The sequence below is a fragment of the Eutrigla gurnardus genome (assembly GCF_963514095.1).
Source record: "Eutrigla gurnardus genome assembly, chromosome: 21".
Lineage (NCBI taxonomy): Eukaryota > Metazoa > Chordata > Actinopteri > Perciformes > Triglidae > Eutrigla > Eutrigla gurnardus.
The window spans coordinates 14,877,160-14,896,661 of record NC_139932.1 but is presented as its reverse complement, the minus strand read 5'-3'; the positions used below and the strand labels follow the sequence as shown (position 1 = coordinate 14,896,661).

The 19,502-nt window shown below is 45.9% G+C and overlaps 1 protein-coding gene and 1 long non-coding RNA gene across 4 annotated transcripts in view; both read right to left on the bottom strand.

Annotated features, from left to right (window-relative positions):
- LOC311032102 overlaps window positions 1-3,593 on the bottom strand; it is a 71,087-nt gene extending 67,494 nt beyond the window's left edge. The window contains exon 1 of the long non-coding RNA XR_014599151.1: window positions 3,370-3,593. This is a non-coding gene — a long non-coding RNA (uncharacterized lncRNA). The remainder of the gene's footprint in view (window positions 1-3,369) is intronic.
- A 3,786-nt stretch (window positions 3,594-7,379) lies between these two features.
- brd1a (bromodomain containing 1a) lies at window positions 7,380-18,874 on the bottom strand. Of its 3 annotated transcripts, none has more exons than XM_084038721.1 (14): window positions 18,342-18,874; window positions 17,719-17,752; window positions 16,137-17,535; window positions 15,561-15,729; window positions 15,138-15,269; window positions 14,891-15,019; window positions 13,464-13,776; window positions 13,017-13,370; window positions 11,191-11,802; window positions 10,678-10,819; window positions 9,971-10,104; window positions 9,194-9,303; window positions 8,667-8,821; window positions 7,380-7,714 (listed from the first exon to the last, which is right to left on the bottom strand). In XM_084038721.1, exons 2-14 carry the CDS (start codon window positions 17,723-17,725, stop codon window positions 7,531-7,533), a joined length of 3,840 nt encoding a protein of 1,279 aa, XP_083894847.1. In that variant the 5' UTR covers window positions 17,726-17,752; window positions 18,342-18,874; the 3' UTR covers window positions 7,380-7,530. The 3 variants fall into 3 exon arrangements, with proteins under 3 accessions (XP_083894847.1, XP_083894848.1, XP_083894849.1); XM_084038722.1 differs by having other exon boundaries at window positions 15,573-15,729; window positions 18,342-18,873; XM_084038723.1 differs by lacking the exon at window positions 17,719-17,752.
- Between the last annotated feature and the right edge of the window lie 628 nt (window positions 18,875-19,502).

The following is a 19,502-nucleotide window of genomic DNA, read 5'->3' as shown; positions in this document are numbered from 1 at the left end:
GAAACTCATTGTTTCCTCCTCGGCTGGAAATGGGAATCTGTCTTGGTCCGCATTCACTTCCTCAGCCTCCGAAAACAGACGGAGATAAGGGGAAAGAGGAGGGAGGGGGCGCTATTGCAGTAATGTCAGTCTTCAGCCAAATGGATAAACCTGGATGGCAGGCTTTTTGCCGGCGATAAGGATGTTACTGCCACAGATCTGCAGGAGACAAGAGTCAGCCATCTAAAAGCCGGGGGAGGGGGGGCCCAGATCACGGTGAACCGATGCCACGGGGTTCACAGATCCGAACGCGTCTTCATCCCCGGCTGTCTTCGGGATTGATGGTGGCTCGGTATAAATGCCAACGCTGACAGCTGATGTCACCGCGGAGACTTGTCCAAAAAGCCCGGTTTTATTTCACTCACGGACTTGATTAGGGGCCTTGATGTGTGGAAAAAGTGTTTTGCCCCCCCCCCCTGCCCTGTTACGCAACACCAGGAGTTGCCACGCCACCTCAACCCCCCCAAAAACAGCGCGGGGTGTGGCGTGTCTGACAAGCCCGCCACAAATCATTGTTTTGTTTCATCTCATCAGTGCTTTGAAGCGTGAGGTGCCAGCAGGGGAAGTGCGATTATTCAGCTAAATTCTGCGAGGGAAATTACAGCTCTGTGGCAGCAGGTGCATCTACTATACTACCCCCCCCCCCCCCTCTCAACCACTTCCTCCCCCCACCTCCTCAGGCGTAAACAGGCGGGCAAAAACGTGGACACATATGCCCCGCAACACACACCTGTACAGGAAAAAATGCATACGCGGGAATCAAAACAAGCTCCCGAAGACGCACCTGCTCTTCCCCCCCCGTCTGTCTTTCACTCGGACAAATCCCTCCCCCCTCCCTACATCCCTGGTTAAAAAAAAAAAAATAAATACAACACAAGCAGCACAATCACCCGGCAACACAGAGACGCCACAATGCAGCAAGCGAGCAGGCGGGAGACGCTGGAGAAGAGGTAATTCTGTTTCTGTTTGTTCGACAGAGAAAAAAGGGAGGGGGAGATAGGAGTAGGTGTGTGTGTGTGTGTGTGTGTGTGTGTGTGTGTGTGTGTGTGTGTGTGTGTGTGTGTGTAAATCTAACATAGGGGCCCAGTGGCACAGCCCCAGGATCAAATCCAATTCTGGCAAGATACACATTAAGCCCCGTCAATCACAACAGTGTCCTTGGAATGCGGCAGAGCGGCGATGAGAACGGCGGGGGAGTCGCTTTTCCACGAGAGCCGGGATGAAGCCACTTAAGTCACGCGTCTGTGCAGGCACGAACAAAAAATCTCACCCTGAGGGGTCCCATCATCCCCCCCCCCCTCCTCATGATCCACAAGTCGACAACATCCCCAACTCAAGTGTTCCTAAACTCGGTGGATTTGTTTTTCTACCTTCAGGCCGACGAGATTTAGGTGTGGAGAAGAGTTTGTGACATTTAGACGTCCAAGTAGGGGCGTCACATTGACAGGAAATCCAATCAAATCAATTAAAATGATAACATTTATGAATGGAGCACACTTTCACATCAGTGGGTGCTCAAATGTTTCCAAAGGGGTTGTGTTGGAGGAACTTATACTTGTTATATTGATATATATATATATATTTCTCAGTAAAGACGGAAACCACATGCTGTTTGGCTCGCAACTTGAGTTACAGTGGAAGCGACAGTTAGCCTATTTACTTTTTTTTTTCCTGGATTTTTGCTAATTATCTTAACAAGTAATTATCTTTCACATCAAAGGGCCGAGCTGTGAGACCTCCTGGTCCCCCCCCCCCCCCCCCACCACGTTTCCGGAGGCAGCTGAATCATGACATTAGCAGATAATTAGACAGTCGTTGGGGGCGCGCGTGACCACGACGACGAGCCGAGTTACCCAACGAGATATAATCCACAGATTAAGCCGCCGCTTTTTGTTGGCAGGTGTTAACCTGGAGGCCGAGTGAAAGCCGGCACAGTTTGTTACGGATTAGCAGGGAATACATGACACCGCAAGGGACCGTCCACCATTTCTCTTTTTGGCTTTGTCCAGGCCGCTCTTTCACCATCCTCGCCGATCAACGCCACACATTTAGTTTCCATATCCTTTTCATTCAGTTCCTCTACTTCATTCGCCGATTGCCTCTGGGGGGGTCTCCCGTTTCTGCACAATAAATCAGGTCATCTGGCGTCGGGGCGCGAATCCTCTTCGTTAACAATCCGAGCGCGGCGGAAACATGCGACTGTTGGAGAGAATCTACATGAACTGCATTTAAATTCCTTTGAAGTTGTTTGTTTTTCGCTCACCTTGGAAACACACTATTTCTACTTCTCCTCTGTGGCAGGAAGTAAACGCAACCCATAAATATGTATCTATCTGGGGCCCTGATGCTATTCTGGCCCAGTGTTTTTGAACATGGCCACTGGAGATTGGGCCTATCAGGGACCCGCCGAGAGAGGGAGGGAGGGAGAGGGAGGGAGGGAGCTGTGAAGGATAATATTTTTTGTGCATGTTCCAAAAGTGCATGATGTTTAATGCAAGAGGATCAGGGTTCAGAGAGTGTTTTATAAACAAGTCAACCTCACACACCTCCCAACTCTCAGTCACAATTAAGACGAGTCTCTGCAGCATTTTAAAGAATACAGCTTTCGTTCTGGTGGGGGAAACTTTTTTGTGTCTTAAATTTCAGATGACAAGACATATATATATATATATAGATATACGCTGAAATTCATGTCAGAAAGACAGAATACAAGTATCTTTCTAAGCATAAAGCTACTTAATGCTAAATATATGGTCTATAATGTGGAAAATGTCAACAATGCTCATTGGAACTAACCAAATTCCAAGGCCATGGCTTATATTATGGTCATCTTTTTTTACCAAAAGTCCAAAACCCAAAAGAAATGTATTGTGATAATGATACACAACAAAGAAAAAGCTGCAAATTATCTCATTTCAGAGGCTCAAACTAGAGAAATAGAGCTATTTCCCCCCCATCTCCGCTTTTGAGCTCGTTGTCAAAAACCCAACAACAGCTCTGTGCAACAAAAAAAAAAAAAAATAAAATAAGCAGCCTCGGTGACTTTCATTCTGCCGAGAAAAAATAATAATAATAAAATAAAAGCAGAGACGATCTAAGAAAAAAAAAATCTTGGGGAGGAAAAGTTATCGGGAATTAGTTGCCAGGTCTGACACCGGTGTCACCAGCTGTCACTTTCCTGACGTGGGAAAGAATTGCATGAATACGAAGCGTGCGCGTGCTCACGCAGCGTGCACGCCGGCTGCGGGAGGAAGTGACATTTCCTCCCTGAATCCTGGATTATAAGTCTGCGGCCCTGTCACACACACACACACACACACACACTCTCACCTCATCACTGAGCTCTGCAGGCTTCCGTAACTTCAGAGCACCTCCACCTGGATGTGATCGTCGGCCCCCGGCGGCAGCCTGCTCCGTCGCTCTAATGAGCCCCCCCTCCTCCTCCTCCTCCCCTCAACTCAGTCAAAGTCATCTGATGACACTGATGTGGGGAGATTGATATTCACGCTTGACTCGTCGTCCTCTCCACTTGACTGCCGTGTTTACCTCCCCACACAATTAGTATCTGGTGAAGACAGACAAGACAAAAAAAGAAGGAGAGGAGAGACTGCATTAGTAGCTCCAACTGTTTAGAAGGATGGGAGATGTCTTTCAAATGTGGTTTGAAGGTGGCTCTCTATATCACAGGGGCCATTACTAGCTCATTTATTCCCCCCCATCTTCCATAACGCCACTTTACCTCTCTGAACGTCAGTGGCTTTGAATAACAAAAGATGGATTGGCTTGAGTGTATAAAAAAAAAAAAAAAAAAATGCATATTTCAACAGTTTCCATCCAAATTTGCATCTGAGACGTGCCCACGCTTTTGGCTTTTATTTTTTTTAAATGAATGAATCTGCAAAGCAAACTCCACAAGTGTGAAGGTAAGTTAGCAGTTAGGCACGAGCCCACACACACACATGAACGCGCAAGGCCGTTTACGCTCCTAGGCTTCCGTCCGCTAGCTAACTTTCCTCCGAGCATTAGCATACACACAAATAAAAACACTTAGGAAGGAAAATTGTTTGCCCACTCTCCGTGAAATAAAGAAATATCGAGGTGGTGGGGAAGGGGAAGACGAGGCCACTCAGACTTTGAGCTCGAGGAGAGGAGAGGAGAGGAGAGAGGCGCCATGTCTTCAAACTGATTTAGCATTAATTGACATTCTCTCTAATCGGTGCATTCGCCATTTGAACACAGTGATGGAAACGGTTCATATGCTGAATACTGATGCCTACCTGAGTGGTGGGGAGGGAGGTGATGGGCGCAGAGCAGGTGGACGTTCAGGTACGCCGGGTTTGGAAGAAAAAAAAAGAAAAAAAACCGTACTGGGCAAAATGGACGGGGGTTTTGTGTGGAGTCACAGCGCCCCCGTGTGGACGCACTAAGAACGGCCGCCTCTTCCTGTTGGGAGCTAATGTCAGGTTGGTGTCTCCCAGGTATCTGTAGCAGGTGTTTCTTCACTTTATTCATATTTAATATCATATTTGTATTATATTATTATAATATTTTACGTTTGCCTTGATGTAACCCCCCCCCTTACACCCAGATGACTTCTTTAGCTTTCCAACTTTTCAAAAATAACTTTTAGAGGATTTAATACACATTTGTGTCTCATAACACCTCAGATTCATAACTAATCAACCAATATGTATAAAAAAGACTTTCTATTGCAGTTGTTGCATTGGTAGTTTTACTCCAGTAAAGGATCACAGACCTGATCTTCTAGATACGGGCACTAAAAATCTAGTTTGGGACTACAATGATTTCATTCATACAGTGTTAACCAGTAATCTATTAATTTGTCATTTTCAAATTCAGAAGATTAGTCCTAGGCTTTATGGAGAAGCAGCATTAAAGCAAGTGGAGGAGGCATTTCCTGAAGGCAGGACACAGAGCCGGCCCTAGGTATAAGAGGTATAGGTGAATTATGTTTTTTTTACTAATACTATTTTTATAGGCAAGGCAACTTTATTTGTACAGCACCTTTCATACACCAAGACAATTCAAAGTGCTTCAGAACACTAAAAGAATACAGTAAAGGTAAAACAATTTACAATTAAAGGGAAATAGAAATACAAGTTATTATTTATTTAAAAAAAATAAATAGGCCATATTTTCGGGTTGCCCACACCTCACCCTAATAAAAAGCCAGCATAAATGTTGGTCGCTCGCACCTTAAATTCATTAGGAAAAGTTGGAAAAACGGTTCCCGGTGTTCTGGGAATAACCTCAATGTTATTTTGAGGATTTTTTCTTTCATGTGTGATCTGCAAAGACAGAAAGCTAAGCACTTTCTGGAAATCAGGGCCGGCTCTGAAAAATACGTGCGAGAGCTGACAAGCAGCTGCTGTTGCTCGAAGGGCACGTATTAAAACTAGAAAGGCTGCGTTTACTGCAGAAAAACAGGCAGGCGTGATTGTATATGAGCTTTATCGTTCATGTATAGCAATAAAAACAACTTTCACAACAACAAAAATGCCCCAAAATTAATCAATAATCAAGTCATGGATTATACATTTAAAAGTTCAAATTCTCATGAGCATTTTAATATTTGATCGGATTCTGCAGCCTCGTGTGTCTCAGAGCAGTTTCCTTTCAAAGGTGAGTGGAATCATTCCTCCAACAGATTCCCATTATGAACTTATGATATTAAAAAATTCATATAAAACTGCTGGAATGCAGCAGACGTATGCAGCTGGCAGTCGGTAGGACAAAGTTTGCCGTTTAAGTGGACGATCATTGGGCCGAGTAGATGAGCAGGGTGCGGTGCCATATGGCAGGTAGAGCTGAATTAGGGTCCGCCTCCTGCCAGCCGCTCCTTTTAAGTGACATTGAGGACATTTGGAGTCCCTCTTGTTCCCCAGATAAGCCTCAGAAAGTCAATTTCAGAACAAAATGAGTTAAAATGTAGGCTTTTTTTTTAATGCTTAAACTGAGAGACACTACGTAAGAAAACAAAGCATGCGTTCATGTTTGTATCTTTTATTTTTTTTGCTAGAAAAAAAACAAAAACAAGTCCCAGCAATATTTCATATTACCTGATTAAAAAAAAACTACTACAGTTAAGTACAAAATGAAATATACCAAAACGACCCAATGCTACCCAGAAAAAAAAAAGAGTATAAAATGAAATGTTTTGAAGTCTACAACTACAAAATAAAAAAAAAAGATAGAAAAGGTTACTTAAAAGGAAGGCAAGTATCCACCGTCGGTTTGCACGTCTTTCCTCGGATATAAAGTAATGCAAATACTTTACAATAAGTTACCGCAGGCACGTCTCCCTACGACTACAGCAAAACCAAGTAACAGTCAGATGTATCACATAAAAATACACTTTACTTTTTTTCTTTTTCACTTTTTTCAGTGGGGGGGGGGGGGGGATTTCACACATCACACAGGAAATTAATCGGCAAACAAAAACTTCTTCTGGGGTAGCAACATTTTTGGTTTCTTGAGAACAATATATACGTTCTGGGTCCACAACATCAGACTGCCTGTATGAGCTTCAGAGACTTCAAATCATATAAATATATATATGAACAAAAATATACTAAAACTATTTGGTTTTAATACAAAAAGGATTAATGCCAAATGGAAGCTTTTACGATTATAAACTTCAATAACTTAAAAAAAAATGAATACTTTCATACTTTTCAGAAACATGACGTGTTAGCCTCTTTTTTTGAATTCTCCTTGATCATACAGCACTGTCAAAAATAGCACTCGTTAGTGCCAAGAATGCATCAAGTATAAATACTAAGAAAACTCCTGTACAGTACCCATCGATGTCAAAACTACAAAATAAGTTAGTGTCAGGCAACTGTACACATTATTTACAGTTTAAATACAAAGGAAGGGGTTTGTAAATGGAGTCGAGCGGTATGTGACGGTGACATAACGGAAGCTTTGGCTACAACTGATAAACAGGAAATGTACGTTTTTCACCCACTTTAAGCTACAAATGCTTCTTTTTTTTTTAAAAACAGCTTGTAAAGGGAAATGATGATTGGCTACCTGCCAAAAATAATGGATTGATCAGTCACAGCCTAAAGTCAACATTCGGTGTTAACTCCTGACAAGTTTGTTAAGGCTGCCAAAAGGGTAGGAAAATCAATCACTAATGTTTTTGCCTTGAAAAGATGAATGAAAGTGACAGTCTTGAGTGATGGGGAGGACATAAAGAGCAGTCTGGAGTTACACAGCTACAAGCCTGGAGGTGGAGAGGATAGATAGACACATTCATTTGAGCAGCAGTCGTATCCCATCGGCACATGGTAGGAGAGTGTGTGCGAGTAGGAATGGAGGAGACACCACCTGTTACAGGCAGGTGCCCAGTAAACATTTGAGTCTCCTGCAGAGACGGAGTGGAGGAGGGGTGGGAGGAGGGGAAGGTTTTTGGTAGAGGAGAGGTACAAGTTTGTGTGAGAGAGAGAAAGAGAAGGGGTGTCATCAGTCCACGTCGCTGAGGTCGCTGACTGGCTCGTCCTGCACGATGCTCAGGTGGTTCATGGCGCGGCTGTAGGCGATCTGGACCGCCTTGCGAATGCTGGACGTGCGTCCCTCCATCATTTTGATTTTGTCTATGGTCTTGTCCATTCCCAGAGGCACCATCTTGGATCTAGGAAGCCACTGCCTAAAGGGGGAGGGGAGGGGGGGGAGACGGCGTTTATAGAACAACACCTGAACAGCAGCGAGGGTTGAAATCATCACTCTGCTCACGGGAAAAACACCTCTCGCACTAAAGTATGTTTGATTTTGAAAAACAAGCAGCCTCAGATAATCTGCGTTTCATATTTCAACCATCAGACGTCTCACTTTGACAGATTTTTGCACTGAGTTTTTGTTTTTGCAGCACGACATGACAGGAAGTAAACCAAAGCAGCCGTTGTTGGACAAATAATAAGAATTATTATTATAAGAATATTTTAAAAAGCTGTAAATCCTCATATGAAAAGCTGGAATCAGCAAATGTTTGATAACGGGGTTAAATAATTACTACGATGTCATTGTTAATTGACTACATGTTTCGACACACACACACTAAAAATCACGGGCCTGCAGGTATTTTACTTCCAGAGAAATGGGAGAGAAGTGTGGCAACACATAATGAATGCTGCAACCTCACTGCTTGGTATTCAACCCAAAGACTAGCAAAAGTAACCGCCTCAAATCCTACTATTGCTGCCGTGACTCTCACATTGGCGTGTGCAGTGGACTATGGGATGGAATGTGTATCTTCTGCAAGCTAAATAAATTGAGTGCCAAAAGAAAACAGAACTAAGGAGTATTTAATCAACTTATTGGTGGTAAAAAGACAAAACAGAAAGCTCTCTTTATACTCTATTTAAATCATTTACCTAACAATATTATCAGTGTATTCAGTTGTATTTCTGATATTAAGGCTACAGTCCCGTCGTCGCTGTTAAAGACTGATGAACATTTTCCCAGCAACAGGAGTCCAGGTGAGTCTGTTGCCTCTTGACGCGTGAAAATAATGATCAGCCGACTGAAGTGTCGGCGGCGTTCGCCCTCGTACGGACCCGCGTCGGCTTAAATCATTCCCCCCCGCCGGCAGCGGCACTCACCAGCTGCGCTTGTTGTCGAAGAAGAGGACGAGGTAGAGTTGCTCTTCGGCTTTGTACTGCATCTGCTCCCCGATGCGGAGCACGTCCATGGGGGGCATGGGGATGGACACCCCGTTGTGCTGGCAGCCCACACGCGGCATGTGGGGGTCGATGATCTGCACACAGCAGGGGGGAGGGAGGAGGGGGGGGGGAGGCCGTTACACACAGATGCTCATGAATGCAGAGGCATGGAAACCATACATCTAGTCTAGTCTAGTAAAGATGTACACACACACACACACACTCATTTGTCCTTTGACGCTAAGGTCAAATTGAAGTAACAGTGAAAGGCTGCCACCTAGAGGAAGAACAGGATATTCTCCCCCCTCCAAATGTCCATTGGACACCTAAAAGGAACAGCTGTAGTAAAACTATGCTTCATCCGAGGGCCATAATTCTGTTCCAATGTGAAGAGATGACAGGAAAACGTCAGAGCGGAAAAGATTTAAGGCTGCGATTGTCATGCTTTCTCTCTCTCGAACACTCACCAAGGCAGGGTAGGAAGGATATCCACTACATTTGGCCCAAACTAGCTTCAGGGGTTCCAATGCAACTGTTGCGGCGCTAGCAGGCATCCAAATATTGCTGTTGCCAACCTCTATGGAAGCGGGAACAACACCAAACAAGTCACGGGGTGGGTTTAAACACAGGAACACATTTTTTTTCAAAGCGGTGCTTCGAGTGCAGGTGCACACAGCAAAAAAATAAATAAAAAACAGGTTGGAAATGAACGTTTTCCCCTTTGAGGGCAGCGGTGAGCGACAAATATTAAAATTCAACAGCCACTTTTAGCGTTTCATTGGCCAAATGTGAATGTGAAGAGTCTCCAGTTGCTGACTGGTTACGTGCCATGATGGCAGGCGGTGCGTCAAGACTCACCGGTCGCTGCCAAAAGCCACAAGACGCTGGCTGGTGGCTGTTGTTCATTTCCAAGCCTGCTTTTCACGCGTGCGTGTGAGAGTGCAGGTGTCTGCATGTACACCAGTTGAACAGGAAAAGTCTCATAGTTTAATGAAACAATTTAAGGCATTATGAGATTTCACAACACCTGCAGACACCCGGGCATTTACACGACTCGGACTACCCACTGAGACACACAAGACTGTGTGTCTGCAAATATAGGGCAAAACCTGTATGAGTGATCAGTATCAACCTAAAACTGCAGCATTATGTATCCATTTATGAGAGAAAATCAATACCATAATGTTAAAGCAAACCCTCACACATGCTCGGGATTCTTTCAACACATAATGCAGCCGACTTACCGGCAGCGATCCGTGCAGCTTTTGCGAAATTCCCCGTTTCGATGCAGGCGATTAACTCGCTCTTATCGTCCACAGTGTTTCTCCGGACCAGGGCGGGCTTCCCTTTCCCACATTTTGGAAGACTGAGAATAGTGCTAGAAAGAACGAATAAAAGACCAGAGTCACCAGTTATCCGTTAAGCGAAAATCTACCTGGTTAACTAACATTTTGAGGCTTTAGTTGACCCATGTATAAAACATAAATCCCTCATCTTCTCTCCACTGACAGGCTGGGAAAGTGACGCCTGCCTCGCTGGTCTCTTTGGTCCTTTTGGCAGAGCAATTAAATGTGCTGCACAGCTGACAGCCAGTCAGTGCTCGTTAGAGGAGATCGTAAACAACACTCAGGTAAGATGGCCGACGCTTATCCCATTAGTTATTATGTAATGCCATGTCTACTTTCATATCTGTGCTTGTCCGTCCGTTTGAGAAGGAAAGGACAGGCTGGTGTCTGTCCTTCTGATACATTTAAATGATGTAATTACAATTTATCCATCATCTAAAATTCACATTCAGAAGTCACTGTCTTGAATCAGAGGATTCTGAATAGAGCATTTTTATTGACCAAGACCAGTTGGAAGTAAATATTCCAACCAGTGTTTGAAAAAAGAGACTAAACCGTGCTTTCAAGTCCATTTAGAAGTAAAATCATGAGACATCTGCTGTTACCTGGTGCTTCCTGGCAGACTGCTACACGAGGAGATGGACGACTCGGAGGCACAGCGTCTCCGCGGCTCCACGGGTCTCGTGGCTCTACTCGAGTCTTCTAGCTCCTTCTCCTCTCCCACCTCCAGAAAACCGCTCGACAAGCCTGACGGGAGACGCAACGCAACACAAGTTCAAAAAGCATGTATTAGAAAGTTTGTAAGACAAACACTAAACTGTCCCTGCGTGTGTGCGTTGGCTACGGTGCTGATCTAATTTAATTTAGGCAAACTGTTGTAAAAGAGTCGTCTGCTGTGTCTGTTGTTACTTACTGCTGCGCTGTTTTGATTGTGATGACTTGTAAATAGTGTAACGGCTAATTGCGATGTTTGAACTGCCAGTTTCGGGGTTTGGCAGCGGAGCTAAATACTGCTGTGCTAATTGAATCAGAGCGTTGAGGAAATGCCATTCACATTCCGCCGTATGGAAACTCACACAGAATGCATTGTGGATCTTTCTCCGTGCATTTATTCTCACCAGTGTCAAGTCGTTTCACAGGGGACTCTCCCTCCTCTTCGTGCTCTCCTCCCTCCTCCTCCTCCTCTTCCTCCTCCTCGCCGTCTTTGTTGCCACTGTGCTTCCTCTTCTTGCTGTGAAGCAGCGTCTCCAGCCTGGGTATGACCACCGACAGGAAGGATTTGGAGCCCAGCTGTGCACCGTCTTCAACTTCCTCCTCCTCCTCCGCTGCTGCTTTTTTTCTGTCCACTCCGCCGGCCACCTCGCCGCCACCGCCGCCGCCTCTCTGTGGCTTGTGGGGACTGGCAGCCTTCGATTTGCGGAAGAGCACGGACGTCCGGCGGTTCACCGTGCCCATGGGCTCGGCGAGGGTCGACGTGGCCACCACGCTCACGTCGCCGTCCAACAACGACTTCTGGAGGCTGTCGTGGGAGTGGCCGTTGAGGCGCGGCGCCGAGGAGAGCAGGTCTGGGATTTCCTCGTCGAGCTTGACGCGCTTGCTGTGATGCTGGTCGTCACAGTCCGGCGGGGCGTCGACCGGTCGGAGGGTGGGGGGGCCGGGGTCTGTGTCCGAGTGGATGAGGGGCGGGATGGAGTCCGACGGCTCCAGTTTGGGAGGAAGAGATTTGTCTCCTGTAGGGGAGAAGGGGAGAAAGGACATTAAACATTCAAACGGCGACCAACAAGTACAAAGCATATTATTCATGCTACGACACCGTTATGTTTCCTGAGTTGCAGTGCATATTTTCTCACTTTTATTATTCATATTATTTTTCTCATTACTATCTCCTCGCCGTGCCAGAGAAGCAGAATATAATACTTTTACTGTGGTAAAGGATTAGCTAGATGGAGGAACACAATGAAATCGTATTATTTCGGAAGAACAACAAAAGAAAAAGGTATTCATAAAAAAGCAATAACAATACAACAAAAGTCCAGTCATAACAAAGGCAAAACGTATGACCTACAGTATAATGCTATTACCAACAGCTGCAACACCCACACTTTGTCCTTTTGTTTGTAGAAGTGCTGACGCTGCACATTATCCTATAGCTTTTAGGTTTATCATAAAAAGTAAAACAAGGCACTGTTTAGCATAACAGCGAGGCACTTTTATGAATAAAAAATGAGAGCAAAATGACTTTTTCCTCCCCTTTCTTTCTTCACCCCCACTAGCTCATTATGACACTATCTTCAGCAGACTTAATGTGACTCAGCAAGTGTGTGCTAGTGTGATCCCATTCAGGGATCGTTAAACAAAGACATACAAATGTTGCTTGGACTCACCAATAACTGTCAGTATATAAGTTAATCAAGCAATCAATCATTTCCCTTTTCTTCTCTGTCGTACCCATAAATATCCTTACGTGTCCGAGCGTCAATGAAACATCGTATTACACATAAACCAAAATATAACCACTAATTATCCTAAATCAAAGGTTTTATTAATTATCTATATACGGTAATTAAGATTGGTTTTCATTTCCTGATTCACGGTTTGAGAAATAACGGTGCAAGTTCACGACCATAGTCACTGCTTTCCCAAATACCTGGAACATCTGTAGCGATTTTAGCTAATATCTGAAACAGGAGACAGATGCTCACCTCGACACAAGCAGAGCAGGGTTTATCATGATAATGTGTTATAGTAGATGGAGGCTTGTTGTACTAAAAAAGTGACAAAAATGCAGCATGTGACATTGCTCTGTGATGTTTTGGGTTGGGGGGGCTAATCTCTGACCTCTGACCTGCACTTCAGCATATTAAGGACACGTGGTTGTCTTTAAAAATCACACGGCATCAAACAGAATGTTTTCTTTCTAAAAAAAAGCCAAGCCCATACATACCCTCGTCATCGTGAAAATGTCCATTGGGCTTCGATAGCTCTTCTTTAGGTGAACTCAACTCTGGGTGGGAGGCAGCTGATGAGGCTGATGTGGAGGGAGTTGTGGAGGAGGAAGCGTGGTGGTGATGATGATGATGGTGGTGGTGGTGGTGATGGTGGTGGTGGGAGGGTTGGACTCTCTTGAGGCTCATTTCGTTGCGCACATCGTTGATGGTTTTTTTGAGCAGCTTTAGCCGCTTGCTGCGGGAGGGGCTGGACTTCATGGCGCAGGTCAGGTCAAACTTCTCCAGTAGCTGCTGCAGCTGCTTGTCCAGAGGCAGATGCTCCCGATTGGCCGGCGTAAGTAGGCGGTCCACTAAAAAGGAGAGAAACACGTTTTTTGCTGAACACATTCTTTGAATACTTCTCTTTAACTCCAATCATGCAGACACGTCACTGCTGCCCTTACCGTCTTCCCAAGAAAAGGACGTGGGCACTTTGATTTCCGGGGCTTCGGACAGATGCGTGCCGCTCTCCGAGTCGAAGCCGATTTTCTCCACGTCTCGCCGGGCCTTCCTGAGCAGGGACCCGCCCTGGTCTCGAAGGCGAACAGCGGCCCGGTAGAAATACGTGTCCTTTGAGTTATATTTCATGCAGTTATCAACGATGAGGTTGAAGTCGTTCTCGAACTGGTCAAAGTTGTTGTAGGCCTGTGCATCTATTCGCAGCCGCATGGTGGAGAAGTCCATCGGGTGCTTGATGTGCTCGAGGTAGTCAGGCACCTACAGGAAACAGCATATAATTAGCTCATATCATTGTATGTTGCATTTCAACTCATCATTCTTGACCAAATATGATTATTTTCTAAAGCAGATCATATCTTTTACAAGAGCACCATCCAAAAAGCCTGTAATCAACATCAACACTATTCCAGATTTGTATAAACTCTTAGATGTGATAATAAGTTAAAAAAAACCTTTCCACACACACTCAACTAGCCAAGAAAATCTACCAAATCCAGACTCAAAAAGCTGCGCCCAACGTGGGGCTCGAACCCACGACCCTGAGATTAAGAGTCTCATGCTCTACCGACTGAGCTAGCCGGGCATGCAACATGGTGTACCCTTCACCTTATTCAGACACCACTATCTGCCAGTGGACCTTAGTCTCAAGTTACACATTCCACTTAACAGGAGGTCTAGTTGCTCAACACCGTCACAAGGAGAGGGGTTGATTTATAATCTGAGTCACGATGCTCGGAGCGACACGGTGCGAGCAGTTAAGTCTGCTGCCTGTTATCTCTGCGGTGTGAAAGAGCGTCACTTTTAACACGTGTGGGAAAGCAAAGGCTGTAATTATTTGCTTTGGTAAACCACAGAATTATTTACGTCACTTGGCATTGTTTCAACTGCGAAGCAAAACAGGTAAAACAGATGCACTTTTAGTGCCGTTAGTTAACTTTCTTCCCTGACAACGGCACGCTAGCATATCAAACAGGAAGTCTCTGGGTTGTTGTGCAAGTCCTTGAACGGACTAAAAGCGAGATTGTACACCTCTTAAAAAGTTTATCATGGCTGCAGCTACTTTCTTTTCTGACTCACTCCGTGAGAGCCAAACGACAAATGGGCACAATGCCACAAGGTGTATTAGTGCTGGGAGATATTTTACCACACATGATTAGCCGACACAATTAAATTAAAATAATCAAAACCAGCAGAGCGTTTCCTTTGTGCAACTTCTTCCGATGACTCTACGACGTTACAGCTATCCAATATTGCACACAAAATCACAGCAGCACGGACAAAATACATGGCATTCAAAGGAAGAAACAATATAATAGCGTATGTGTGGACAATCCCCAACAACAAACAGTGTTAAAAGTCTACTGAAGTTCACCTCATTGACGTCAACTGGCTGGGTGAAGATCTTAGCTTGGTCTTTAATCTGGAGCTGGTCCAAGAGGGCTCTGAGCAAAATACTGAAGGGACTCAACTGTATCTCCAGGAGGGTCTCCTGCAATTTAATCTGCAGCACAGCGGAGAGAAACCATTAGAAGAGCAGGCTGTTTTAATTTGCTTAGCGGAGGTTATCTGACCACAAGTGAAGCCAGAAGTCTCTCCCATTGATTCCCCGACTCTTTTACCTCCTCCCTCTTGAGCTTCTCCCTCTTGCGGATTAGCTCCAGCAGCAGCCGGGCCCTCTCCAGGTCATGTCGGAGACGATGCCACTCCTTCAGCTGGTCCTTCAGTGCCCTGCTCTCCTCCTCGCTCTGCCGCTGGAGAAGACATTTAGATAAAAAATGCATACATTAAAGAACACATTAGAAATCGATTTGATTCACAATATGTGTGTGTTTCTCATTTCTGCATACAAGTCGGTCTTTTTGGCACACAGACCCACATTTAGCAGTAAAAAAGCATGTAAACACACAGCATTGTAAACAAGGCAAAACATTCAAATGTGAAAATGCTTCACAAAATGTGTGGAAATGACTGGAAGTTCTAAAAGCTATGATACTTTGGTAAAAGGCAAAATGAAGACTGAAAGTCTTCTGTGGTTGACTGACAGATGAACAAACCGGTTGTGCATTCTTCTGAGACTGCATGCTCGTCTGAAGGCGTCTGATGAGGGGCAGTCCGTTCCTGGATTGCCTCTTTAGTGTCCAGTAATTTAAGACCAGCTCCACGAATGCTTTCTTCTTCTGAACCGACACCTGGTTCAGGATGGTTTGTAACCTAGGGGAGACGAGAAGCCGGACATTAGAGAGGGGGGGGGGGTTCAGCCAGGGGAGAGATACCAACGACCAGCATGCCGTAAAAGTCATGGGCTGCTGAACAAGAATATGCAAGCAACGTATATTTTTAGACAGAGGGAACAGTCGCTGGTTGTGGGTTAATATTCAATTGACACAGTCACATTCTTTAAACAGCGTTTGACCGGCTCCGATGCAGGCGAACCACTGAAGCTGTTATTTGAGAAGGCAAATGTGTCACATGCTCAAACCCTGCAACAGCCAACGTCGGTACATCAATGACCATAAGCACTGTCAGTGTCCTTGAGAAAGACACAAAAGCTGCAAGCATCAGGCTTAATAGTAAATGCCATCCCTACCAACCCAATACAACACCTCCCATCATCGTACCTGTGAGCAGGAAACGTAGGCACAGTAGCAGGGCTCGCAGCTTCACTCTCAGGCTCGGGTTCAGACTTCTTGCTCTTCTTCTTCCCTTTGGAGTGTCCTTTACCAACGCCTCTGCCTTTTGTCCTACATAGTCCATTTCTGGGTTTGGCTTCATCGTAGATCGCAAGAGGCCTCCTCACACACCCGTTAGGCGTGTGAGCGCCACAATAGGCCGTCTTCTTCACAGAGAACGTGGGCTCCCCGGAGTCCGTAACGTCTTTGATCGGCTCCATCTTCATGAAGAGACCAGCCTGTTGGGCACAGCTGACATGGAAGGCGGTGTAACAGTTGGCTTTGTGGCACTGGATGCACGCCCCAACGCCTTTCTCCTTGCACACGTAGCATGTGAGCTTCCAGCGGGCCGGAGGGATGTGGCCGACGCCGTCGATGGGTTCGATGAAGGTGGTGTTGGAGAAGCCCACCTCGGGGACCCAGAGGGCGCACACCACGTGGCCCCAGCGCTCGTCGTCCGTCTTTTTCACAGCTCCCCCCTTGTTGGGACAAAGGATGCAGTCTGCAGGCTGCGTGGGTAACTGGAGGCAGTGTCTGCAGAGCCACTGGCCCTCGGGAATGTAGGGCACGCCGTAGCAATCCTGGTGCACGGCCACGTTGCACATGTCACAGAACAGGATGGCGTTACTGTTGTGGCACTCTCCGTCCATGCAGATGCAGCAGACGGCGTCCTCGTCGATGGGCGCCTGCTTTTCGCTGCTTTGGTCCAGACTCTCCAAGTGCAACTCTTTCTCAAAGCGGTCGACGAGGAACTCAAAGACGTTGTAGGAGACCTGACTGACGCCTTCGCTTCTCCGCTTTTCATTCACTAAATCCAGCCAGGCGTAGTCTTCCTCGTCCATGTCATACTCCGTTTCCTCATCCAGCTCTTCCTCCGTCTTCTCCGTGTATTTGTAAAAGGCAGCTGAGCGCTTAGGAACTGCTGGAAGATTATATTCCACCGTACGAAATTTAGGCTCTTGAAGCTTTGGACCAGCGTTACTAGCTGCCTGCTGTCCACCTCCCTCTCCGTGACTCGCGATCCCCAGTGCGGCGTTTCTCTTCTCCTGGTTGTTTTTTAGCCTGACCGACCTCAAGAGGACCTGCTGCGGCTTCTCGGCGTTCTCCTTATTGCTGGTGCACTCCATCATCTCCTGCACCATGGGGTCATCGTCCGAGATCACGTCCAGCTGGTCGAGGATGCTGATCCGGTGGAGGCGGCCGTCGACGTCGAACTCCACTATGCGCTGCGCCTGGGCGTACGTCAGGATCTGTTTGTTGGGGGAAGGCTTGATCGGAGACGGCGGCCTCTGCGGCACCGCGACCCGGTGCTGCCGAGCTTTCTTCTTCATCTTGGCGCTCCGTGTTGCTGTGGAGACACAGAGTTTGGGGAGAGAACTCGTTAGAGGGACCTGCATGCATCCAGGCATAATGCACACTTGTGATTGATGCAGTTAACAGCGATACAGTTGGAAACAACATTCATTGTTTTGCATCAAAATATTGTGCAACCTGCAAGAAACATAACAAATACTACAAGAAATAAGCCTACCATGCATTATGACTGACTGCTAGGATGATGATACCTGTTTAAACAATGAGATAAAAGCTATTTACACTCAAAACAATGTCCTCAGGACCAAAACACAGAGAGAAAAGTTGTGTGATTTGAATGCATTTTACTTTTAACACCGTTAAAGCCAAGCAGCTGACAAGAGAGAGCAACATTAGGTGTTATACAGCTTCACAACTGTGTTGTTAGCTGCTGTGTAACGTTCGCAGCCAGCAGTACGTTACAGTTTTGTCAATGAGCTGTGGGGGCATTTAAACGCGGTGGGAGGCGGCCACGCACGGCACTTTAAACATGACTGCGCAGGAATTAGCGGTTGCCCGTTTTGGGCGCATAGACGAAATTGCTTGGTTTTTTTTACGCTAACGACTCGCAGTCTCCAAAGTGTCCCCCAAGTTGCTAACAATAACATTAGCGATTCGGCTAGCTAGCAAGATGAGCTAGCCAGCCCCCCTAAAAAAACACACACACAAGCAAATGGCGTCAAACAAAAACAGAGCCCTTTAATAAAAAAACAAAACGGTTATAGTGTGCAACATAAAAGGCCATTTTCTTCGCCGTCACTACACACAAAGCACAGCACATAAAGAGAGAAGAGGACATACCTCGGAGTCGCCAACAGCTTTGCTAGTTGAGGAAGACGGTAGCCGAGCCAGCAGCCGTACAAAGCAATGGCGATACGGCCTGCTAAGTGGCTCTAATTCCGAGCACAGTGTTCTCATCCAACGGGCTGATACTGGGGGTCTTTTCAGTTACTGACGAGAAGAAAAAAAGAGGAAAGAGGCCCGCCGCTTGGTGCCTGTGAAGTTTCGCTATTCAATTCTGCGGAGAACACACAACGTATATGTGCTTTTTTTTTGTGGACCATTCATAGGATAGGAGTCGCTCGCTTAGCCGGAGTCGACCCAGGAGCAAACAGCACTAAACAGCGAGCGGCAGCGGCAGCGGCGGTACGGGGCGGCTCATCCCCCAACACAACAATGCGTTTCCACCAGACAACTCCCACCCGTACGCACTACTCTGCGTGTGACGCTGGAGGTCATGTCGGTGGTGGTGAGTCGTAGATTTCACACACACACACAAAAGCCCATCTGTCACACAATCAATGCATTGCTTCTTCTTTTTTTTTTGTTGGTCCAACCTCACTTGCTTATGCGCAGACAAAGCTCCGAACAAAGCTCAGACATACTCTCTGTTTTTTTGTGGAGGGGTGGGGGGGCTGTGAGGCAATAACCAACGGATGTGAAGTTTCCAACTGGTAATAACGTCTTTTCTACCCGCCACCGTGCTCCGGGGCTGTTGATTCAGCCGTCTCGGTGTTGTCAAGCAGGCAGGACGACAACAAACCATCGCTATGCCCCACCCTGGTGACCAGTTGGCCCCCTTGCCGTTGCGGGGTTATCAACTCACCCGTTCGAAACTCAAAAACCCGGAATGACCGTGAATGCAACACACGAGAGAAATTAAGGTAACTGGAACAACAAGCTGCCGTATTGTGTTGGTCGATTGTTCTTCTCTTTTTTTTTATTTTATTTAAAACTTTACCCAAGTTTCGCTCGAGCCGAAAAACAAAAAAATATAAAACAATTTAAAATGTAGTTTATAACAATTTAAGAAACGGCTATAGTGGAGGAATAACACTGTATTACCATTATCATTACTATTATTATAACAGCACGAAGCTACCTCTCCAATTGTATGTTGTAAGTTAAATACGTTGACTTTTGCCGTTCAAATATAATATATATAATCTCGTTTTTTTATAT

Coding starts and splice junctions, on each gene's coding strand:
- brd1a (XM_084038721.1), bottom strand. Junction 13,371..13,463: donor GTCCTTTTCTTGGGAAGACG/GTAAGGGCAGCA, acceptor TCTCCTTTTTAG/TGGACCGCCTACTTACGCCG. Junction 7,715..8,666: donor TTCGACAACAAGCGCAGCTG/GTGAGTGCCGCT, acceptor CTCCCCCTTTAG/GCAGTGGCTTCCTAGATCCA.